Source organism: Corvus cornix, chromosome Z, assembly GCF_000738735.6.
Source record: "Corvus cornix cornix isolate S_Up_H32 chromosome Z, ASM73873v5, whole genome shotgun sequence".
NCBI classification, from domain to species: domain Eukaryota; kingdom Metazoa; phylum Chordata; class Aves; order Passeriformes; family Corvidae; genus Corvus; species Corvus cornix.
Window position 1 is genome coordinate 30,383,729 of NC_046357.1, and position 25,151 is coordinate 30,408,879.

The 25,151-nt window shown below is 43.2% G+C and overlaps 1 protein-coding gene across 2 annotated transcripts; it reads right to left on the reverse strand.

Moving 5' to 3' along the window:
* Window positions 1–1,744: 1,744 nt before the first annotated feature.
* On the reverse strand, window positions 1,745–24,829 carry PDE6B (phosphodiesterase 6B). 2 transcript variants are annotated; one of them, XM_010400047.4, is made up of 22 exons: window positions 24,019–24,829; window positions 21,951–22,103; window positions 21,528–21,617; window positions 19,091–19,231; window positions 17,995–18,069; window positions 17,840–17,904; window positions 16,802–16,868; window positions 16,610–16,657; window positions 16,278–16,427; window positions 15,231–15,374; window positions 14,590–14,655; window positions 13,877–14,023; window positions 12,235–12,342; window positions 11,106–11,215; window positions 10,025–10,112; window positions 9,372–9,472; window positions 7,840–7,947; window positions 7,053–7,116; window positions 5,550–5,624; window positions 4,548–4,631; window positions 4,101–4,267; window positions 1,745–3,010 (listed from the first exon to the last, which is right to left on the reverse strand). In XM_010400047.4, exons 1-22 carry the CDS (start codon window positions 24,427–24,429, stop codon window positions 3,007–3,009), a joined length of 2,466 nt encoding a protein of 821 aa, XP_010398349.1. In that variant the 5' UTR covers window positions 24,430–24,829; the 3' UTR covers window positions 1,745–3,006. The 2 variants fall into 2 exon arrangements, with proteins under 2 accessions (XP_010398349.1, XP_010398348.1); XM_010400046.4 differs by having other exon boundaries at window positions 4,111–4,267; window positions 24,019–24,828.
* Window positions 24,830–25,151: the final 322 nt, after the last annotated feature.

The window sequence follows — 25,151 nt, forward strand, 5'->3', positions numbered from 1 at the left end:
TGATGGCTTATGTTGCCTTCTAATGGCACAAGAGCTGTTTGGCCCTGCTTCTTGTGACTGCATAGTTTTGCCAGTTGTGCCTTATCAGAAAAGAGGAATAACCTCAGGCCTATGTGTGAACACCCCCATATCTCCGCTGGAGGGGGAGTTTTACATTGTTAGATGTGGTTGTGCCTCACCAGAAGGAAGGAGATTGGCATGATAAAAAGCATTACCCTACCTCTGCAGGATCTGCTTCTTATCTGCCTTTTTCACTATCTGATGTGAAAACACTTTGTTTAAGACATCAGTCCCAGGTAATCATGGCAAGTGGCACAACCAGCCCACCCAAGCAAAGTTCGGTCCATCACGCCTGGGAAAACAGCGGACAAATCTGTCTCTTGGCCCTTTCTTTCTCCATGTCTAATATATCCAGGCAGTCAGCTCCCAGTTGCAAAGGGAGACCTCTGCAGGAGGAACTATGCCAAGTTTCACCTGCATCTAACTGGCCAATACCTCCAGTGAGAAACATTCACTGCTCCCATGGAAAGGGTCCACCCTTGAGAAACAGCCTCCTGCACTGGTACTCCACTCTGAGTGTCCATGGACACCCCTCTGCATGCATGCATTCATGGTCCCCTTTGGAAATACCTGGCAGCATGGCCACCCTGAGGCTTTGAGGACAAGCTGTGCACCCAAGTGCATGTGGGCAGACAGGGCACAGCCACCCACAGCTCACAGGGTGTGCTGGGCAGGCACCCCATGCTCCTTGTGTGAGCAGCCCTGCTGGAGCACCCTGCAGTGCTCTGAGTGCTTCACATCGGGCGCAGGGAGCAGGAGGGTTAGCCTCCAGGTTTTATTTCCCAGAAAACATTTGAGAACAGGAGGAGCTTTTCTCAGCATTTAAGTGTACAGTGTCTTGTGGTGATCTTCAAAAGCCCACTGCTTACCGCTCCACTGTGCAATAAACTTGTGGCATTTTTTCCACTTAAAAATGGAAGAACAAACTTATTTGACTTCTTCTGCTGTGTGATAAAAGCTTTCCACATGGTCCTCTGCTCTTGTGAGACCCCACTTGGAGTACTGTGAGCAGTTCCAGTGCCCCCAACATAATAAGGACATGGAACTGTAGGAGCAAGTCCAGAGGAGGCGACGATCTTGATAAGAGAACTGGAGCACCTCCCCTAGACAGGCTGAGAAAGCTGGGGCTGTTCAGCCTGGAGAAGAGAAGGCTGTTGGAGACCCCCTAGCAACCTTGCAGTATCTGAAGGGTCCTACAGGGAAGCTGGAGAGGGACTCTTTGTCAGGAACTGTAGTGACAGGGCAAGAAGTAATGGATACAAACTGAAAGAAGAGAAATTTACATTAAATATTGGGAAGAAATTCTTTCCTGCGAAGGTGATGAGACACTGGAACAGGTTGCCCAGGGAGGCTGCGGATGCCCCAAACCCTGATCAAAGCCAGGTTGGATAAGGTCTTGAGCAACCTGATCTGTTGAGAGGTGTCCCTGACCATGGCAGTGAGGTTGCCACTAGATGACCTTGAAGGTCCCTTCCAACCCTTAACATGCTAAGATTCTTAATGAAACTGGGACATACAGCATGGAGTCACTACCTGTGGCATGTTAGCTTTCATGCAAGTGGACAAGTTTCTGTGTTTTCCCAAAAGATAAGTTGCCTCTCACAGAATTGCTGCATAGTGATTGAAGATTACAGCTTGCTTACTACACCGAGACAGATAAATGATCACCAGATACCACCATAGCTCTAGTTTTCCTTTTACTTGCAGTATTTTTGCAATGCAAAACAATATACTGAAGGGTAAAGCCGTGAAGGTAGCAGGAGTAATAGAAGAAGAAGAAAATCCCCAGCAAAACAGATCTCCAAACAGTTTCAAAAAAGAAAGAGAAGGGGGGGGGGGGGGGGGGGGGGGGGGGAAGCAGGAGCTGAGAAGGGTGTGTTTACTAGTACAAGAGTGTGATTGAATGTTCTAATATATTTGCATGAATAAACATGAAAAATAACATTCATCTGAAATAAAAGAGTCACAAGTCTGGAGGATAATCTAAAAACCAGACATCTCAGAACAGGAGGAGGAAAGGAAGGACAGCTGGTTCTGATCAATTGTCTTAAATAACTAGTATTAAGAGGCAAAACAGAACAAATTTATGAGATGCCATAACTCAGGTTGCTTGGTTAATTGTATGAGGAACTGTAATGGGTGATGATAACACTGTCTTCTTTAAATGACATGTGAAAGAGCAAATCTTCAATTAGCACACAGTGTGGATCCTGCTCCTGAATAAGGTAGCTACTGTGTGTTGCATGGATGGCTCCAAGCTTTGGGATAGCAACCCATCCAGATTCTTGAAGTGAATACAGAGCTATTATCTGTCTGATTTTTTCTTGGATTTACATGGAATAGTAACATTTTAGAGCAGTTCAAAAGTTTACTATGGTCAGTTTTCATGCTTTATCTTTACCCTCAGATTTCTTTCTAATATCCTTACAGATACAGACTTAGATATGATAAATGATAAATATCTCTTCTTCAGTTTTCCTACCCTGCAGGCTATGGTTGCATTCACTGTCAGTCTCATGGGGTTGTATAGAGCAGGACTATCCCCATCAGCTTTGGGGTAAGAAGTGTTTCCCTGCAGGAAAAATGCAGGGAAATAATCATAATCTTGCAACCTGATTTACTGGGCCAAATGTTGTTCTGAGTTGCCACATGCCATCTGATAGCAGGTGCATTAAATGGAGGGCAGGAGACAAGACAGAAGTGGCTCCTTACCGTCAGGAAGAGATGCAATTAAGGCAAACAAGATCTAGCCCTTCCCTGGTTGGTCACAAGCCTAATAAATTACCAGAGTAGTCCAATCAGGAATATATTTGTATGCCATGATTTTTTTTGTTTGTTTTTAAGTGTGAGCATTCTCATTTTGGGTGGCATATACTGCAGTTATAGTAGGTCTAAAGTATACTACAGGTTCTGGAAGCTGGAGCTGTTCCTCCATTACATGTTATTTCACCTGCCATATAAAAAGAAACACAGAATTAGGGGCACAGTCATAAATTTCCTTCTCAGTCATTGCAGGAGTTTTTTAGAACTTTTATGTTATCCAGTAATTGGTGTAGATCATGCCTATGGCGCCCTACCTAGAGCTGCAAAGTAATTGTGCTTGGAAAGAGTATTGGAAAGAGTATTGTGGAGTTAGTGAAAATCTTCCTTACTTGAATATCAATTACTTATTCAGGAAATAATTCTTCAGAAATTGTCTAAATTGTAGTTAAAACACTTACTTTTGATATTTTAAGTTAACTACTGTGAGTTAAACTGAAATAAAACATCTAGACAACTCTAATAATTTCTAAACTGTGTCATTTGAGCAATGTCCACACCATGGGCTGTTGGAATTTTGGTCCAGTTTGTAACAAAAGAAGAGTTCAGATACAGTCTCTGGGGAGTGAAAGCACCCAGTCGTGGCAGATATTTGGTCAGACATTTGGGAGAGGCCAGGAGAACCTTCTGCTTCTCCCTTTCTGCACTGCTTTCACCCAAAGCCCACTACAGCTGATGGATTTCAGTACAACACAGGCTGGGCCAACAGAAAAAAGAAAACCATGTTCAACCAAAATAAATTGCTACTGGGTACTGCCAGGACTGCTTGCTTCTAGGTAGTACTTAATCCGGGCTAGAAATGGGATGAACCATTATTTCTTAAGTGTTCTCCTAGGACTGTGTTAACTTTTCTTAGCTTCTGCTTCATGACCTGTGGGACAGCAGTTCAGCCACAGCCCCTGTGTCCAAAGGGATGTCTCCCTGCTGTTTTCCAGGGACAGCAAATGATATTCTGCTGTCCTCAGGTGCATGGGAATTCATGCTGAATGTATTCTCACTAGTTTCTCAGATACTAGTGTTTGGGAATTTAAGCTGGTGGCCTTTTTGACAACCTGTCATGGTGTCAGGTTTGAAGGCAAGGTGCCTTCAGCCTTGCCAGTGGAGCCAAATATATGAAACTTGTTCTGGGTGTCTTACTCTGCTGTTTCAGCAAAGCTTGCTGTAGATCTGTGAGAGTATTCATAAGCATGTTTTTGAGTTACGAATGAAAAGCTAATTACTTTTTCTGACCTCTCTTTGCAGCCATTCTCTCTTCCTCTTTTTTCTTCTCTTCCTCCAGAGCTTTAATTTTTGCATCATACTCATCAGCACGAGTCTTCCACTCATTCCTGTTGTTCAGAAGCCCATCAAGCATAGGCTGAATTTCCTCATGGAAACGGGAAAATTCCTAATCCAAACACACCTCTCAGTACAATGCAATGCAGAGGGAATGCTTGTCCATCACACCCCAGGATAGACCCTGACACTTTGCATCCAAAGCTGATGCTTTGCAGAAAGCATTAATGGCAGAAAAAGGCACCATGTTGCAATGCCCCAGAAAAGGGCAGATGTTCCCTCATCAACATATCCCTCTCCCCAGGAGTGATGTTGCTGCACCAGGACTCAGTCACCTGGGATTTGAACCCCTGTTGATAAGGATGAGGTGTGTAAGGGTGCACGTTACTTACCTTATAGACAAATGTGCACACAAAGTCAATGAAACCCACTTGAAGCTTTGGAAGCTCAGCAGCTTTCCTTCGGTCCATCATGGGCTGTGGGAGGACACAAATTCACCATGATTTATGAGACCACTTAATTGAAAAACACACCTCTATCTTCTCCCCAAAACTGCCTTGTTGTGTCAGCCTGGCACTTTTGTCATGCTACCCTAAAGACTGTCCATCACAGATCTCTTCCTCAGCTGCAGAGGAGTGAAGTGGGCTCATTTCTATTGCCATTTTAGCAGAAATTTGAGGCAGCATTTCAAGCATCTATGGATGGGGAGGAGAACAACAAGTTTTTCCCTTGTGCCTCCCAAACAGATACCAGAAAAGGTTCATGTTATAAAACGTTGAAGAGGTTTTAAATACTCTAAAACATGACTGAACAAGAAATTATATTTCTACAAGATCTTGTTGATAACTATATAATTTGTGATGCCACTGTAGGTAGAGGGGGTGCATGAAAATCTACTTTAAAAAAACCCCCAAACCACACAGGTGGATGCCGCATCAAGGAAAAACTCCTGGTTCTTTCAATGTCAAATTTATCTAAAAAAAAAAAGTTAGAAATGCCCTTCCATTTATCAATAATTCCTTGACTCTATGGAGTCTGTGTTTGTGGTTTTTCTCTTTATTAGAAACTCTTCTTTCTTCTGTGACCTGTCTATTCAGTTTTTCACTTTTTCTGTAAGGGACCTGCACAAAATCTCCAGGGGGTTAGTCACCCTTTGATGGTTCACAGCTACTGAACCCATCTAACTATACGGACAGCTGGACAAGAGGCACTGGGCACAGTCAGAGATGCTCTTCACTTTCTCAGAACACAGTTTTCTATTGGATTTTGGCAAGCATGGTGATTTCAGGCAGACACAGAGCAGTCAGAACAGCACTGCTTGTGGTAAGTGTGTAGTTCAGAGCAGCACTGCTTGCTGTCTGAATTGAACTGCCTGGTTCTTGCACGGTACTTACAATGGGCTGCTGCTGAAGGACGCTTATTTCCAAATCTCCTTGCTCCCAGAACTCAGCTGCCACCAGTAGAGCTACCTACATTGATAAAGAAGGAAAAAGAAAAGTTAGCACTAACTTCAGCCTTGTAACTTGATGCACTTCACATCTCCATTCTGAAGCAAATCTCACTTGTAATCCTTCTGTTTCTTCTAGTCCAACCATAGCCCCACTCTTTCTCCTGGGAAGGGCAGCTGTGGCAATAGGATTGCACCTGTCTAGTGACAACTCGACAGTCCTGTTGCACTGGATCTCATTAGTCCACTCCTCATCTATTAAGAAACATTTCCAATGTATTCCTCTTTAGGATTTGCTTACTGGTCGCCTTGTGGGTGTCTATTTTATTTTTTTTTTTCTGTTGTCTTTTCTTCATGCTGAACAGGAAGGTAGGCTTTATTTCTTTTACCCTCCTTTAAATTTTAGTGTTGTCTTGGGGTGACTTTATGATGTGTATCCCATATCACTGCCCTATGCCCAGGAATTAATTTTTGTACCTTTCTATGCCTTTAAACTGAGCCTGAGAGGGGGAAGGAAAAACTGAGCAAAACTTTTTCAAAGCAATTTGCAGCTTGTTCAAGGAGACACAGAGATAGAGGCTTTTATTTTCAGCTGCAGCAGGAGAGCAGGAGGGAAGGGAAGCACCCGACTTGCTTTTCTTTCCAGCCAGCCTTCAGCAGTTTTTTTTCCTCAGCTCTTTTTCCTTTGGAGAGTTGAACTTTTGTTTTCCTGGGAATTCATTTTTTTCCTTTTCTCTCTGCTGGACTCTTTCAACATCAGAATACATTGGGAGGACTTTCCACCAAGGCCTTGACCCTGGACGTGGGCTCACCACCCAATCCCAGCTCCAAGAAGGGGGAGAGAGAGACTGCGGAAGGACTCTGAAATTTTCCCAGGTTTCTCTCAGCAGGGCAAGGGGTTTTATTATTTAGCATTATTATCCTTTTCCTGTGTGTTTGTTAAATAAATAGTTTTTATCTCTTTCAATTTCCTTCTAGGAAATTTATTTTTCCTGAACCTCGTGGGGGGAGGGGTGGTTGTGCCTTCTCTCAGAGGATATATTTCTAAATTTGACCAAACTGGCACAAGTGTTTATTATTTAGCAATTACTCAAGTACAGTTCAGGAATGAACTCCTTAAGGAAATCAAACAACTGAGCAAACTGGAGGTAGGTATTGCTGTAATAAAGCCAGTGCATATGTTATATCTAAAAAATCTCACTGTGACCCAAAAATCTATATTACTGGGAGGTTTGTTTTGCTTTTTGTTTTGATGGGGGGTTTTTTTGTAAACATGAATTTTTTGAGGAACTCACAACTACGATCTGAAAGACTGGTTAATCCATCAAAACCATAGCTATTCCTTTTCGTAATTTTGGTAGGAGACTTTGATTTAACTTATAGGCAGCTTAGAAATTGCATTACTTTGAAGTATAAGTACAGAAATCTAACAGGATTTCAAGCACCTGACCTTACTCTGGACTTCCCAAGGTTTTGTGATAGCCGACAAGTCACAAGCAGTCATCATCATGGCCCTAAAAACAGGAAAGAAATTAATTTATTCCCTATTTTTTCAGGCTCAGGACCCTCACACCTCAGTACTGTATCAGGTCTACCCTGGCCCCTGGTGAATTGATAGACAAAAAAAGATGTATTGCTGCAACAGCCTTGGTTCTGACTGGAACAATCATCAAAGGTTGCTCTCTTGCTTAAAATGCAATTATGATGAGGAACTACTTGCTTCTGGCACTAAGATATTTACTTCTTTAGTCATTGCTGAGCTGAACTCCATGACTTTAGAGTAACACCTTGGCTCCCTCATGGGTGTGTAGCAGTGCAGTCTGCGGTGAGGTTGTGAGGGCACTTCATCGCCAGTGTAGCAGCACTTCATCCTGCAAAGTGTCTGTCTGGTCACAAGAGCAGCATTGTGCAACTCAGATTCGTTGCCACTGGGAAGAACAGCTAATGGATCGGATGTCCCTGTCTGTGGCCTACAGGGTGACCTGGTAGGAGTATATAACCAGAAGGGATCCTGCATCTCCTTAGGAGTATATGACCAACATGACACTTATTTGGATGAAGAACCACTTTAAGGTTTTTTTCCCCTGTTTAATTTTCCCTGCTTCTCCAGAAGATCAAATCTGAGTGGCCAGTAATGTATCACTCGCTGACTTTGCACTAAGTGCAGCACAAAGTGTGTGGTGGAACTCTCATCAGGTGTCCACATCACTAACCTTTCCCCAGAGCCAACTACTCACATGACAACCTCTTTCTTTGTTGTCTCCAGAGACAGATACTCAGTCCAGGCAGTCACACTGTCATAGGTCTTAGACTCATCCACAATCTTTTGAAACATTGTTCTCTTTCTTTGGGGGGGTAGGGGAGGAAGGTAAAAAAAAAAAAAAAAAAAGGAAAAAAAGAAAAATCTATTAAACAAGGAAACAAATATGTTAAATACAGGTGGCTGATCCTGATATTGGTAACCCTTCCAGAAGGGTTTCCAGTAGTTGCTGTCCTGACACTTTATGTCCTCAAGGAAGCCCCCATCAAAACCAAGAACCATCATCTGGTCTCTTAACTATTGTAAATGCCTTAAAAATACGTATAGTGGTGAGACATGAGCAGGTCCTTGAAAGTATGACCTACTGCAAGCTATGTCAGCTGAGAAATGCTTCCACCTTAGCTGGCAGTACAAGAAGCATTTTTCCTTAAATGTTAAGCAAACTGCAGAAACCTAGAGCTAGCCGGAGTATTTTTAAAGCTACCTGGCTTTATATACTTAGTCAAGCATTGTTAGACTTATTTATATGATCTAAATATATATAGAGAATTCTGAGGAATGGTTTATACACAATACACCCTTGTTTGGAGTGGCGTAAGATCTGAAGAAACCCGATGTTTCAATATTAGCAGAGAAAACAGGCCATATCACAAAGTGACTTGTGCATGTGTTCTCACATAAATAATCCTGTGTCAGCTCAACCAAGCCTCTGCTTGCAGTTCACTTTGCCCAAGGAGGGCAAGGACCAGTTTGCTCCCAGCTGGTGAGGAAATGGTATTATACAGATAGATGGTGCCAAACAGATATTGCATCTCCACAGAAAGAGTTCTGGTTATTCCAACCTCCCTCAAATTCCTCTCTTTTGGGCTGTTTAAATTTAGTGTTATTATACTGCAGTGCAAAACACAGAAGCAGTTTCTGGTCTTGACACAGTATTTTGAAACCACATTTTGAAAGCTCCTTGCTAATTAGAAAGTTATATGTCATTGAGTTTCAGTCTTATGTCCCAGAAAGTTAGCATGCACTGCTCCAAGATTTTGGCTTTTTTGGCCCTTGGGTGTGAAACAGACTATGAGCTGGACATTAACCTACGATGGACTACTTGTTATTTGTGTCATGCCTCTCTCACAGAGAAGTTAGTATAGTTCTGGCCAGGCCATTTGCCACCTAGGAGTATTTTCAGAGCTGAAATGCTGGGTAAAAAAAAACAAGCCAAAACAATCCTGACATTTCTTCCCATAGGGGATCACATAGCCCTCCCTTGTTGGAAATAGAGGGTTAAAAAGTCATGTATATGATTTAATTGAGCAGAAGTTCAAAATTCTTTTGAATGATTTGAGTTCTCCCACCAGCTCTGAGGTCAGTATTAAGGGCAGTCTCCTAGAGCCAGTGTCCATGAAGAGAACTGCTGCACTGGTGGGTGGCTTTCAGAGCAAAGCATCACATTTGGCCTTTGTAAAAGGCCAGCTGCTTTCTGCCTCTCACACACAGTGTGCATGACCAACTTACTTGAAGTAGAGTGCCAGGTCTGTTGCTATAATGGCAATTTCCATCAGGTGAATCACATGCTCGTGCTGTCTGCGGTTGAGGTTCTGACATATATTCAGTGACTGAAAAGCAAAAGAAAGGGAGTTGCAAAATCCAAGCTCTGTGTTGTTATGAGTTCCTGGCCACCTCCCTTTCCCAAATATATTCACTTTTTTTCTTTCAATTGTTTACCTTGGTCCCCTCAGGTGCAAAGGGTGTGAGCCCATTCATGGTGTGGTGCCATTTCCCCTTTAGTTCACTGAACAGGGGGAGGTTGTTACACAGCGTCTACACAAACCCCATCCCCTGGCTACAGGGGAAATTTGCCTGAAATTGAAAGTTAGCTGTGGGAATGTGTTAGCCTTGGTCCTGCCAGAGGGGCTACAGGAGAACAACCCTGTATTGAATGTATTCCTATGGGGATAACAATGTAGCTTCTGAAGAAACCAAGTCATGCATTCAGGAAGCCTATGTGCTTTGGTCCTGGCCGAGCATAGAATCCTTAGGAAATGAAGCAGTTGCAGTTTGTTGGCATCCAAACCAGAGAAAGGTCTTGTGCTGACAGCTCGGTCGTTAATGAAAAATCTCCCTAAAAGAAAATTATTCATGCCCTTATACTACTGTTCATTACCGACCTCCTCAGAGAGCAAGAATTTTCCAAATTCCAAGTGATGTCTCTCTAAAATTGAAGATCCATGAAGTTTAGCTAAAGGATTTTGAGATCTGGTTGCATAAAGGAAAAAATGAAGATATTAGTGCAGCACTTAAAATTGAAAAGAAGTGTCTCATTTCGTATTTAATTTCTGTCACACACATAAGTTCAATTATTTTTAAAAGGCCTGTGAGTAGAACTTTTTAGTAGGTAATGACTTTAGTCTAATAAGACTTATGTGACGTTGCTTATAACTCTTTGGACACTGTGTAAAACAGTCTTCCAACTGGAAATATCACTCCAACTCTTCTTTATGACTGCAGTGTAATTACTCAGCTAAGTAAGTATAATTCCTGAATAATTACATGTTGATATCTGGTAATAGGAACAGAAAAACCTGCAACCCTTGGACACCTTCCTAGCTGAAAAGCAAGGCCCTCTTGTATCAAAAACCCAAGCCAACTTCACTTAATGTTTTTTCAAAGCTCCAGGAAGTAAGACAATACAGCCAGCAAGCATTGCAGAAGAGCTGTGATCTGACTTCCTAAAGTGAGCAACAGAGTCCTGACTAGGCAACAAAATTATGCAGTTGTTTATCTGTAGCTAATGACCGCCTACTGAGAGCAGCATTCTCATAGGTGCTTTGTTTCTGTAGGTGGTGAGGGCAATGCCATTCATGGTGCTTTCTCCATAGATACAGAAAAACTGGTCATCTTACGTCCAGGATGCTTCTATTGGCATCCTAAGTCTCCTGTAGTGCTCAGGATACTGAGTGCCTGCTCTGCACCTGTTCCACACGGTAATGGTAATGTAGAGTTTCGCTTTAACCAGAGGAGGTTTGCTAGGAGGTAAAGAAAGCCCCAGAGAGCACCGTGAATTTTCCCCAGCAGCCAAAGCATGAGCTCAAACACTGCAGCAAGCTGAAAAGCAAGGTAACTTGTCAAAGAAGGTTGTCACCTTTGTGTATTAAACAGAGATGTACTGGAGTTTGGTGTGATCACAGCCTGATTCCACGCCAAGTAGGAGCAACAGAAAATGGTTTGAAGTGGTGAGAAAATGCTTACTTCATTTGGTAGAGGTTGTTGGTTCCCCTGTGGTCAATATCGTGGCACAGAGCAGCAGTTACCATTGCAAGGGCTTCGAGGTCTGTGTAGTAACGCTTCAGTTTGCCAGTCTGGAGGGAGAGAATTTAAATGCCGTATGTTAGCATCTCTAACAGGAAAAGGTACTGAGCAGTGACTGCTCTGTGCTGGGGATGTCCTGGCACAGTCCAGGACAACTCAAAGTATTTGTGAACAGAAATGCAATGCACAGTACACTTAGGTTAGAATGGGGAATCAGCTGGGAACAAAATATTTCAGACCCAGGCAGGCACATCTGTAGTGTTTATCTGCTTGATGCACACCTGTAGGGTTGGCTACCCACTGCTGTAGGAGCCTTGTGCCCTAGGATTCACCCAGGCTGTCATAAGTGCCCCTCCCAGACACTGCACACAAAGTACTTTGTGAAAAGGCTCTGCTTCTTTCAGGTCAGTGTGGCTGTCAAGCTGAATCACCCAAAGGATTGTCCAGGGGTGGTAGGCATAAGTCTGCTGCCAGATGTGTGAGCAGATGTGTGAGCAGATGTGACCATCTTCACTGGTTCCTGGCTGATCAGTCCCTGGTGTGGAGCAGCAGTCTGACACCTGTTTTTCTTGTTGAGGTATCTGTTGCCCTGGGGACCTGTGAGAAATGGCACTCTCTGTGTTCACACTGGCAATAGACTTGTACCTGTGTCTGTCCTGGGTGGAAATGCAAAGCATAAGGTTGTGTCCATCCCAGCCAGCTGACTTCAGTCTGGCTCTTACTGTCAGAATCTATTGGAAGAATGGAAGTCCTGTAGTCTCTCTCCTCTATTCTGCAGAAGGATTTAATCTGGAGTCTATTCAACACCATACACATCTGCGTCTATGAGAATTAAAGCTCTCCATTCATTGGCCAATATTGACCAAAGATTTCTTCACATGTAATGTAGTGACTGTCACTTCAGGCAAATGGAGACCTTGTTTAGCAGGACCTGTGCTAGGAGTGACAAACCTTTTTCCTACACCAAAAGGGAGTTTCAAAGGGAGCCCTGCATAATTCCCAGGTGCAGCAGAAGACCTGCTGTAAGTGAAGCTGTGCCACAGAATTAACCGTGGCGGTGTCACCTTACCATCAGGAGTGTGAACATGGTCTGTGCAACATTGAAGCCATGGCGCCAGTTGTGGTAAGTTATCTTCCGGTAGCCTTTGCTGACGGAGTACACAAACCTTACCAGAACCTGCCAGAGGGGAAGAGGATGTTAGTGTGGGTGATGATGCTGCTGCCTGTTTATCTAGCCATAAGGGTCATGTACAGAAATCATGGATGAGGCTCAAACCAGCCAGGTGGGCCCAGAAAAGGATCAGAAGCTGTAATACCATCAGGCTACCCTGACAATGTTGTTAGAATAAAGCCTAGTCGAGAGCAAAAGGGGATACTAAAATGTAGCTGTTTTCTAATCTCTCTCTCTCTGTCTTTTTTTTTTTTTTTGGTAAGAAAAATAAAACCAAAGAGATGCCTATGTGGTGAACAAGAATCAGCTCTGCCTAAAGAAAAAGCAATTTCATCTTACTTTTTGTGAATTTATTGAATGGTTATGTTTCTCTAAGTTCTCAGTCATAAGATTTTTCCTTTTGTCTTGTGATGTATTAATACTGATACCTCTCTTCAAGAGATATGGATCCATAGATGTAGAGATGAATGACATTTATATCACCTAAAGAATTACAATATAGGGCACTAAACAGAGAAATGTTTTTTTCCCTCTGCAGTCTACTTCGCCATGTGTACTACCTCTTGTAGCTATGCAGGTTTTCTCATTAAAGAGCAAATTATTTATGAATGAGTATTCATTTCTTAAAATCTCAACCGTGAGAATTACTGCTTTTCACACCTGTTCCAGGGGTTAGTTGTTCCGGAGTAGATATTTTGAGTATTTTTGACACTGACATTCTACATGTAAGAAGCACAGAGTTAACTATCATTCACTTCCCCCTCAGTTGCGATCCTGCTTTTCCAGGGTGTAAACTCTTCCTGCAATTACCGCCAGATCCCACTAGATGGAAATCGACTTCACGTGATGTGCAGAGAAATCCCTTGGGGAGCACGGAGCTGCTGGAACACCAGTTTCACAATTCCTGTAGGGTTTTGGACTGCAGAAGTCGTGAGTTCCCAAGTCAGGGCTTATGGGGTCCTTGTTCCCACAAGGCCACACCATTCCCATCGACAAATTGGTGCCAACTGCGCCAAATGAAGGCACATCCATGTTTGCATGGGAATGAAAAACAGAGGGACTTGGCAGAGCGGGTTTCAGCACATGCTGGCTGAAAGCTGCAGGGTACACACTCTGGCAAAGGAAACAGGCACACAGGTGGGAACTCCCCGTGTTGCTGCTGGGATGTGTTTTTACACTGCAGCTGTGAGTGGCACTGGATACAGAAAGTGCAAGCAATCTTTTTCAGGGGCCACCACCCATCCATACAGACCTCATAGCAAACCTGCTCCTGTGGCAGGCAGCGAGGAGCAGAAGAGAGCAGAAGAGAGCAGAAGAGGCCAGCTTTATGCTCCAGTCCCACATGAGAGACCGTTCCTGCCCTCAGCAGGGTGAGGGGGCTCAGGACAGTGACCCCCTCCCGGCAAGTCCCCATGAACCCAGTTCTGTGGCTGCTCTCTGAGCTGGGCTGGGTACGCACGGGAACCTCAGTCCCAGCACCAGCATGGGTGAGTCTGCTGTACATCTAAGACAGGAGATCCTAGCTTTTTCCAGCTCCTACCTCCTGCGGGATCTGGAACTTTTTCACCACGCCAAGCTCGTAGTACATCTGAATGCCACATTTCACCAGCTCTAGCTCGGTGCAGTCAAAATCAGAGAACCTGAACTCATAGATTTCAAACTTAGTGGGCCCCGGGAGTTCTTCTTTCTGTAAGAGAGGTGGGCAGGTTTATTGCTGTTCTACTTATGTCATTCCTAAGCTTTGCTAAATAAAAATATATCAGTCAGATGCTGCTTTTCTTCTAGAACATAACACAGAAATGGATTGATATTAAGCTTTTCATGATAACCCCATTAAGTGGAGGAAGAGGGAGGGCAATTTTGGTTAAGTGCAGGAAATATTGTTTGTTTCCTGTTAAGCACTTGATTTGATATAATTTGAAGACTCAGAATGGGAGAAGACTTACAGCCTTCCTTAATTACTCTGAAGATCAAAATGTGTGACAAGCCAAGGTGGCTGACGTGTTTCCAGATGGACTTTGAACCCCTTGAGATAAAGTGGCAGAGAGCAGGGACTCACCAGGAGCTGTGGAAGGCACTTGCTGAGACATAATAATGATAATCTCAAACTCGTGGAGCAGAGGAGGGCAGGGTATGCTTTGCCTTTACCTTTCACCAGGGATCAGCATGCCAGCACTGGGAATTCCTCCCTACATCTATGCAGGCAATATTTGTTTGCCCGGGCTGTTCTTTTCAGCAGTGCATTGTTCTTACCAGAATGCTTGCCAGCTCCTCTTCGTCACACTCATTTGGTTCCTTCCCCAGCTTTTCTCGTGTTGGCTGCAAAGAGCATGGGTGTGTTAAGCAGACAACTGAACTCCACTGGACTTTGCACTGGGCAGCTTTGGGGCAATCTAGGGCAGCTCTCATATTCAAATTGTGCTTCTTTCCTGGACCTTACTTCAGTTTCTTGTCTTTCAGCATATTTTTCCTGGTAGTGTTCTCCCTCTCCTCAATTTTGTTTTGTGTTTCCCTTACTTGCAAATGTTCCCCAGTGTTGCCACTGGGTCCTCTAATTTCACATCCTCAGCACTAAGAATGTTTTGAAGAATAAATCAGTTTCTGTTCCACCCCTACAGCCCTGCCCTGAGTAGCACTCATTCAAGCCCACCTCCAAGGCTGGCTTTGCTGAGGAAATTAGAAAGAACATAGTGGCACAGTATGCCAAGGTGGAGGGCAGACCACAGAACAAAAAGAAAGGCTTTGTCTGCCCCTGTGCTGTTACTAGGGCCCAGGTGCTGCTGCCGCGTCGTGGTGGCTGGCAGCATTTCTGTGAAATGGGAGACCTGTATCTGTGCCACAACTCATGGGCCAGGTCAGTACTTGGGTGTGTGTTTCACGTTGAGAGGCATTACCAGAATTTCCTGGATTTCATCCTTGTCACATTTCACGTGGTAGAGCACCATGTCCTGAGCAATGTCCTTACGGTTCTCCAACTTGTTCATCTTATCATATGTGTCTGTGTTGAGTACAGACCAACCCAGGAACTGCGTCAAGGACTTGGTGAGGGAAGAGAAGGCAAGAGTGAAATAGCCATAACATCTGTTCCTCAAAGACACAGCCTTATGACACTGTATGATACATTTTTAAAGAAATGCAAGCTCGACTTTGGCCACAATCCCAGCAATGAGCAACCATGTCTTTGCTCCCAGCTGCGACTTCCTCCTCAGCAAAGCAGCTCCCCAGCTGTTGAATCTGCCCAAGCCTTGAGAGCATCCATGCTGTGGAGACTGAAGGACCCTCTGTCCAGTTCAGGGTACAGAAGACTATTTCTGTGTGTCTCCATGCCTGTGGAAAGGTTTCTGTCACAATGGTGACAGCAGGTCAGGAACCCTCATATCAAAGGAGAGCAAGGTGGTCTCAACATGTCTCACATGTATTTACTCACATCCTGTGCTTGCTTTCAACTTGTTTGCTGTCCAATGGCCAATTCAAATGGATTTTTTTTCCACAGTCTTTTTGTTTGATAATAAATGTCTATTTCAGGAAATGTCCTGATTGATAACAGATGCCAAGAGCTAAATACTTATATTTCATTGAAACTAGCAAAGGAACATTTCTAAACAGCAAGGCCCTTAGTCACAGCCGCTGTTGGTAGATTCAATAGCTGGCTTCCCTTTGTATCCTACCTACACAGACAGTTTCTGTGTAATTTTTTCACTTGCCCAGCCAGTGAGAGCCAGTGGTCAGGTATGCAAACACAGGTGAGAATGGTTGTGTTGGCACACAGCAGCTGCTCATGGCTAGGTGTACAACCCAAAATTTTCAAGCCTATGTATAACACCTCTCTAAGCAACAAAGGTACCCACTTAGCTGCAAAACACTTGGGATGCTTTGCGGGTGTACATGGAGCAATAGTGACCTCTTCAACCACATGAATTTCTTCCAGCAAAAAACTATACCTCCATGAGGGTTTCATCCTGTTCATCAAATGGTTTCCCATCTTTTCTGTTATAAAATGTGACAACGCCAACAATTTCTTCCCTTTTATTCACTATTGGCATGGAGAGAACGTTTTTGATTGTCCATCCTGATTCATCTAGAGGACCTTCCTTGAAGCAACAGCAAGCAGAAAGACATCATGTACTTAATATGTTTTCTAAATAAATGAGCACTCCAGTTTTACATTAGGACTACAAACGAAAAAAGTATTTATATGCATAATATTGACTCTACATTACATTTCTGCAAAAAAATGTTGAATCCTTGATAGAACTGGAAGTTTTCACAATACCTGAAAGTTAAACATCTCATCTGCAGCAGCATTCATAATGTTGCAGATCTAGGGGATCACACAAAAGAAAAAGTATTACAATATGGGCAACGAGAAGTTTAACTGCCAAAACAAAGGACTGAATTGCTGAGAAAGCAGCATGGGTATTATTCATCTCAGAAAGACTTGATGAATCCTAGGTTAAGTACTTACAAATCCACTTTCAGCCACATACGTTGGCAGTCCAGTTACTAGTGCCCAGTGATCCGGGGTAGGATTTCTAATGGAAGAAAAAGGTATAAGGGAAATTAAAGACATACATTTACTAAAGAAAGATCATGGAGCTGAAGTGTGTTCAGCTGATTGCGTAATCCAGGTTTAGGCCTGGAACCCCCAGTCCATAAATGGTCCTGTCACTTTCAAAGGATCCATGTGCACAGGCAAAAATTTTCCACATAAGTAAACACTTTCCCTTCAAGGATTCAAGACAAAATGACTGATAAAGTATCAGTTTGCAGAGACTTAATAAAAAGTCGCTCCTGAGAGTGAGGGCCATGTTTCAGACCTTCAACACAGAGAAAGATAAAAGGAGATTCTTGGCTAAGGATGTCTGCCAGCCTGAATTTTGAACACTGCTGTACCCAAGAAATGGGGGCCTTTTTTGCAGCACATACACCAATGTGAAGCAATGTTACAAGAAATGGGCAAAACCCCTCTAATGTCAGGTTTCACTAAGATGCCCAAGGCTTCTCTGAGAAATTCAGTGGCAAGAAGAGAGGACAGTTCTCAAAGAGAGGGAGTCCCAGCGTGTCAGGAGGGGAGAAAAGGCTAGCGGTAGCCTTAAGATAGGGTCAGGGATAGAAGGATGGGAGAGAAGCAAGGAAGCCTCAACACAAGGGCATCCTGGGTGGGGCTCACCCACTGACACAGGAAAGGCATGTAGGGGAGTGATGCCTCAGCTTGGCAAGGAGAGAGGAAACCTGCAGGCAATCAAGGAAGCTCACTTCTGCAGCCGAAAGCAAACACTGGTTGCAGTGGATTTTGGAGCCTGACTTCCAAGTCAGGATCCCAATGCCCTTGAGGAAATCTTTACCCCACAGAAATGTGAGTGGAAGCACCAACTTACATTCTGAGTCTCGGTCTTCTATCAGTCCTTTGCATTTCTCCACATGGATGTCTTTAAACTATGGGGAACCTTGCTTTTAGCTACACCCTGTGTCAGTACCTAGCATACAGGGACTGGGCACTTACGGGATGACTTTAATGTCTTCTTTTCCATGTAATATATAATCAATGACCTTGTAAAAGACTATTTCCTACAAGTGAAAAAAAGAGTGGCATTAAAATGACTGGTGAGGCAATGCATCCGGACAAGACAAAGTTAAAGAAATCTTGTTTTCACATACCCTGCCATCTGGGGTTCGAGGTCCTGAGTAGGGGGGTACTTCTCCCAACAGGACTGGCCACAGGTCAAAAAATTCCTGGTTTTAAAATTTAAAAAGTATTTTTAGAGTAGGAAAGTGCATTCTGTCTTGAGCCTCAAACTATTGCTCTACCATGCTGGGTTTGGAGTTGTGTAAGCAAGGCAGGAAACAATAAAACTAATTCAATACTAGGCAGCAGAATGATACCCAAATATCCAAATCTGGAAGTGTCAGGTGCATTTATATGGCTGCATATGATCACACACTGACTATACACTTCATTCGGTGAACAGTGAGTACTGGCTGTACTCACAGCAAACAGCTATGACAATGCTCTTATGTTCTTCGTTTTCCAGAGTGTGACTATAGGCTGACCTACTACTTGCCAGATTGAAGAAGTGAAATACTTCTCTTGCTTTTTATTCTGTTAGGCTACATCATAATGTTGATCAAAGTGCCTTTATCTTACACTAACCATCTTTTAACACTCCTCTTCACAAGACAATATGCTACAAGAGCTCTGTCAACAAGACAGGCAGCCTGACAGTGGGACAAACAGGGCTCCACTGGCAAGGATGCTGTGTAACCCTCACATAAAGTTTGCAAACAATCAGACCAAATCAGAGGTAACTTCAATTCTGTCAGCTTGTTTTCGTGAAGCCAAATTTCATCTAAAAACCTGGATATTGTGAGCATGAATGAGTCCTTGAGGAAGATGGCTGCTTTGTTGATGGGGGTTTCCACAGGTGTCTCACTACACTTCCGATACCCACAGACTTTGTGAGGTTTTGTTTGTGCTGCAGGCTTTGACCAGGATTGCCAGACTCAGACACATCTTCCCCTCCTATGTATTCCCAGTCTCAGACAGTCTCATTCCAGTGATAAACTCTTCGCCTTTCCTGTTTTAGTTAGCCCATTATCTTAATCTTTGCACAATAAAAGAATGCCAACCAAAGTGAGAATAATGGCTCAAAGTTAGCTCCAACTTTCACTGCCTCGGTAAATCTTATCTCCATGCATCACCCCTCAGGGGATAGCAGCAATCCGAAAGATGCACAGCACATATGTGAACGCTCACCTTCTCCTTTGTCATGTCCAGGAGACCGACTGAGTACCGGTCACAGTTCAGGTACGCCCGCACTGTATAAAAGGCTTTGTGGAACTGCCTCTCAATGTCCGTCAGTTCCTCAAAAACCTTATTAGCTGACCACAACAGCACCTGCGGGAGAAAATCAAAATGTAAGCACAGCCTTTCTCAGAGAGATGTGCTTCCCAAATGTTGGGTTACAGTCCCCGAAAAGTGCAGAAAACCTACACTGCTTGTTCACACTGGGAATTACTATGGAGGAAGAGTCAGGTCATCATAGTGTTATACAGAAGTCAAACGTTACCAACACAGCACAAAAAAGTAGTAGTGTCAGGCAAAGAGCTGTCCCCACTTAAATTTTGCACCCATTAGTAAAATCTTGCATCCAAAACCGGTTAACACCAAAAACGTTGCAAATTCCAGAGGCTCGTGCTTGAAATAGCTGAATTAACACTTTCCTCAAAGACTTTGAGCAGCTGTTTTTTGTGTACATCGGCCCATGATCCTTTTCCTCATCTTCTGGCCTACAGATGTACCTTTAAGAAAGCTGTTGCTATTAGGCCCTTTCATTTGTAAAAGCAGACGTTACACAGATATTGCTCTGAAATGATAAGGAAGGCACCCACACTCTTGCTTAGCTTAGCTAATGCATGTGTGCCTGTATCCAAGGTGTGTGCCTGGCTTTCCGAGCCCAGGAGGTATGAGGAGCTGTGCTTCAGAAGCACTGAGAGCTGCAACCTGAAGCAGACTGGACCTGTGCTTTGTCCAAGAAATACTGTTGCATGGCCACAGTCAGAAAAAGTGTCTCACCTCTTCACTGGGCACTAGTAGATGTCTTTTGAGCAATTCTGAGATGCACTGGTCTGTTTCTAATCCATAAATTGGGACAACTCTGCCACTTGTATGAAGTCTGAGTCATTCAATAACGGCATCCCTCAAACAGGGTAGTGGTGTTGTCATACAAACAAATGAAAATGAGCAGCAGTTTAGCTTTTTGGCACTTTACAGCATGCAATAGGTAATGCTGAAAGCCACAAGCCCAGTGAGAAGGACTGAGAGAAACAGCTGAAAAATATCTAAGTCAAGGAATCTTGCAAAGAATTTGGTCAAAATGTATTACATGGTCTTCTAGTAAGACTCTTACACAGTATCTGAGCGCAAGCAGACTGAACTGTCTTTGCACAAGCCATTTTACCCACGGTATCACCCAGTCTTTGCTGTTGGGATTTGCAATATTAAAATCCTAGACCACTTTTGAGAATGTCATTTGCTCACTCTGTACTTCAGTACTTTAATTTCTAACACAATGAACTGTAATAACTTTCACAAAGCCCTGAAGACCTATATTAATCAGAGGTTTGACAACTGAGCTGTTGGCAGAACTAGAGCAGTGTGTCCTGCATCTCATTGTTGCTTTCCTCCCTTTCTGTGGGACCTGCTCAGACAGCACTAATATATGAACACAGGACTCCTGGGTTCAGTCCCAGACCAGAAGCATTAGGCCTTCCACTTTTTGGGACCCCATTTTGTCTTCTAGCCCCTTTTTTATCCTGACTAGTCCTACTGCTAAGCTCTCAATGGGAATAAACCTTTGCCAGTTCTACTTTAGTTAACTATTCACCATTGCTGGTGGCTGTATCACTGGAATATCATTCATGTTTTGTTAAGTGAAAAAAATTAGGCAAAGCATAATGAATTAGAAAGTATAAGTGCTGTCCCAAAGCTTCAAAATAAACTTTCATTCTGCATCCATTTTGCTAAGAGAGGCATTTCTCCATGGGAATCCCAGTGGAGAATACAGCATGGCTGCCATGAAACACAGGTACAATTCCAGGTCCTCTTCAGTGATAACCAATATCTGCTGCACAAAGTGGTTGCAAGGATTCACATCTATACTAATAAATCTGAGAATTCTATTGTACCCCAAGTAATGGAAAAGAATAGTGCCTGAATTACTTCAATCCAGAATATCCTAAACCCTTAATATAAGTTCTTTTCTACTGGTGGAGGCCAATACAACAGGCAGATGGCAACCATTTTACTGCCTCTAAGAGGAAATCCAATAACACTTTTTAATGAGCAGATAAGGAAAAAATACCACATTCCTAAGTGTTTCAGAAAATGTCTTGGTGCTGCTGTCTGAAGTGATTAAGTGATCCAAGAGCGTTTCACAGCCTCAAGTCAACAAAACATCTAGAGGTCAGTCCTGCTGAAACTGGTGCCACTGCATCAGGTCCTGCAGTTTCACCAATAGCAGCAGAGTAATGAAGGACTCTAGGGAAAGGATCAGTATCTCAAAACAGCTGAGGGCATCTTTTCCTTTCTGCTCTTCAGGAACAAATCTCTGAAGAAAATCAAAATCACCTTTTAAAACAGAAGAATGTATTCATTTGATTTTGAGATAGTCAATCTGCATTTTCACTCTTACCTGGCCCCTACGAGTCTCACAGTTGTGAAGATAACTCAAGTGATAAATTTTCAGGTTCAAGGATGCAAAATTCAGATACTTCAGAAAGAGCTGAAAAGGCAAATTGTGAGATTGAATTGAATGCAGTATCAACCTCATGTGTACAGTATTGCATAACACTGCTTTACAAGCATCAAGGTAATTTCCCAGGATAAATGCTTTGCTTTGCACTGCCATGACATGAGGCTTATCCCACTGTACTTTCCCTGAAAGATCTGAGATAAGTATCCTCATTATGAGCCTCTTCTATGAGGGTGTGAGTGCTCTTTAGGGAAATGCACACCAGTGGAGCCCCACTAGAGCAGACATCACTAGCATAAAAGAATCTCTGTTACATGACAGAAGTAACAGCTGTTTGATAGGAACTCATCTACTACCACTTACTGTTTCATCAGAGCTGGTGAAGTGTGGGCCATTCAGTTTATTTATAGCCACAATGACTGCAACCAAATCTTTGCCATTCAAGATGGGTGTTGCAAGGATGTTTTTTGTAGTGTAGTCGGTGAGCTCGTCAACAAATGCGCTGAACTGGGCACACTGTTTAATAGAGAATTTACAAATAAGCGTTTTCCACAACATGTGTAGTCTTGAAATCAAGTCAAAGCACAGCCCCTTGAAGTAAGCTGCCTAAAAAAATTTTGCTTAAAAATTACTCAGGAAAAGCAATGAATTAGCAGAAAATTGGACAATGTACAGATGATAAAGCTAATATCAAGAGCAGAAGCTGTGGCTCTTGACTGCCACATGTACACTTTTAACTTTCTGTAAAGATCTTGCAAACCATAAGCTTTAACATGTCAAACTCTCTCAGAACAAGGGGGCTCTCCACTGGTCACTCTCAGATCAATGACGTTCTTCACAGTACCTCCTCCGTCCTTTCCTCTGACTTCTTGTTAGCACTGCAGAGTGGGTAGAGCCAGGTAGCACTGCACAGCCACAGTGTATAAACCAGTGCAGTGACTGGCAAGTTCACTCACCCTCATTTTTCATCTGCTTTTACTGTGAAGCTTGTCAGCTTGCAGCATCTACCCCTAGTTTCTCTTGGAAAGCAGAGAAAGGATAGTATAGAGAAAGCAGATGGCCAATGATTTCACCTGCACAGGGCCATACTGATACCGTCATCACCTGCCACGGGGGATTGCAGGGATGGTCTTGCTGACAAAGGATCTTCTCCCTGCTCGGGTGAATAGCTTGTCAGCTATTAGTTCTTCTATTTGGGTTAGAAAAAGCCACACAGCTCTGATCATATTCAGAAGGTTGCACCAGAAAGAATGATCACTCCCTAATGCATCTTCTGCCCATACCTTCCCCTCTGTTGGCCTTTTCTGCCAAATGGGGTAGACCAAGCATTTATTTTGTCTCTGGGTCTTCTTCAAAGGAATTGTCTTATGGCAATGTCTAAAAGCACTAGGGTTGGAGTGCAGCACTTATCTCACAGCACGGAAAGCCTTCCATATATTTGGAGAAACATCAGAAACCAAACAACTTTAAAAAGTTTAAGTCACATTCTGATGCTTCCCCCAACACCAACAATACCCCCAGCAAAAAAAAACCAAACAGGTTGCAGAACCAAAAGAGTGTCTCAGTGTGTTCCGTGGAAGACAAGGAAGGTTTTGCTGGAGGGTTGGGCTATGCCTGCATTGAGCAACAAATGAATGAATAAACAGATGGCCTCTTTGTAACTAGCAAACAATAGATGGAGTAATCCCAAATGCCATATTTGGGTCACATGGATTTTAGTTTTATATCTATGATTAGAACAAGCAGATTCTTATTCCAGCCACCCAGGTTTACATGATTGAACCAGAAGTATGGGAAGTAAATACTGTCATGAAAGCATAAACATAAAACATTAAAATCCCTCAGATCCCTCCGGATATTGCAGATGGCAGTTTTTGCTGAAAGACTTTTTTTGGTCAAAGCGTGTTTCTTGCTGCTTCTGATGAAGATCACCCATACACAGATTGCCATTAACGCACCTGCTCTGCGGTCCACTCCCTCTGATTGATAATAATGCCTCTAAATGCCCTTAACTAAATCTTCATCACAGCTTTGATTTTCAAAGGTCTTTCGTGATGGAAAACTGTCTTTGGACTCACTGTAAAGGATTTCTTTGTCTTTGCCCCTTCCTCGTAGAATATAAAATTGTATGGAAAATTCCATGTGCATTCAGTGCACTGGCTGCCTCACTCTCCTCCACTGGACTAGAAGTGATTTTTTTTTTAATTAGACAGACAAGGTGTAGCAGTGCCCTGTTTGCAGGCAGTAAGACCTAGTGTAATCAATGTGCTTAGTTTCACCTCACTCCACTAATGAAATTGGAAGCAACTTTCAGACTTGCTACTTGTTTCCAATACACAGCTACTACATCACAAGCACTGAGGTGTGCTGCTGCCTCTTGACCCCTGTGAGCCTCTCTTCTACCCAGAAAATGAATAAAAGGCAAACATACCTCGTGGACATCCTTGATGTTCATGGTTTTTTTGGTCTGAGCAACATGGCCCACAATGCCTATGTCCAACGGATAGACAATCTCGCAGTCTGGAGAGACCAGGCATTCCTCCAGAGTACTTCCCTCTTGGATGTTGAAAAGCCTTGTTGCCAGTTCAGGAGTTCCATTTCTCTGCCTATACATGAAAAGACTACAGCGATCAGCATGAATAAGGGACCTGATTCTTCTCAAGGTCTTGAAAACAACTTTCTCCATGTTGATGCTTTCTTGCATGTCTTGGATCAACTCAAAAAGTATTTCGCTCTCATTGTTATCCCAGGACTCTGTTTTTAGTTTCTTCTCAAAGTACTGCTTGGCAAAAGCAGGGTTGCCATCAAGAAACTTCTCCACGTCGTCTTCACTAATGCTCATTGTGAATGCCTTGGATCTTGTGGGTAAGTAGCAGTCCAAAGGTGTGCAAGCAGCACTCTAATTTCTCATGTATGTCTTAAATTTTTGTAATAGAAGATGCTGCTTCTGGAATGACCAAGTTTCAGGTATCCCTGTCAAGAGAGCTTGTCATCAGGAAGAGGTATTCCCTTATAATGCTGAAGGTGTGTCTGTGGGAGGACAGATCTTCTCAACCAAAGAGATTAGATGACCTCTACAAGAGCTTTGGGTCAACTTTCCTCTTCTTAATCTAACTGCAAACAAAAACTGAGTACTCACAATGTCTGAAAACACTATCCTTTCTCTTGATAAACAGAACGCTTACTGAAACAATTCTATTGAGGCGGCAGCAACAGGGAAGGAGTGCATCTCCTAACATTGAAATAAGCTCTTTAAAGTCTAATTAAATATATACTGCTTGGGCCTAATCCTTGGCTAACAAGGTGAGCATCTTATTATTTCTGCTCTCCCAGCTCCCAGCAGTAGTAGGAAGTGTATCCTTCACAAAAGAACTCAGTGGCCAGAACAAAAATAATGAGGTAATGCTGCTCTTTAGGATTCTCTCTACTATTGCATGGCTCTACAGCAGCTCATGTAAGGGCTGTATTCTAAGGGAAGCACCAATCCTGAATGCTTTAGTCCAGGGTTTGAACTGAATTTGCAAGGTCTATGGTCTTCATTTCTTGCTAGTAAGAGCCACAACA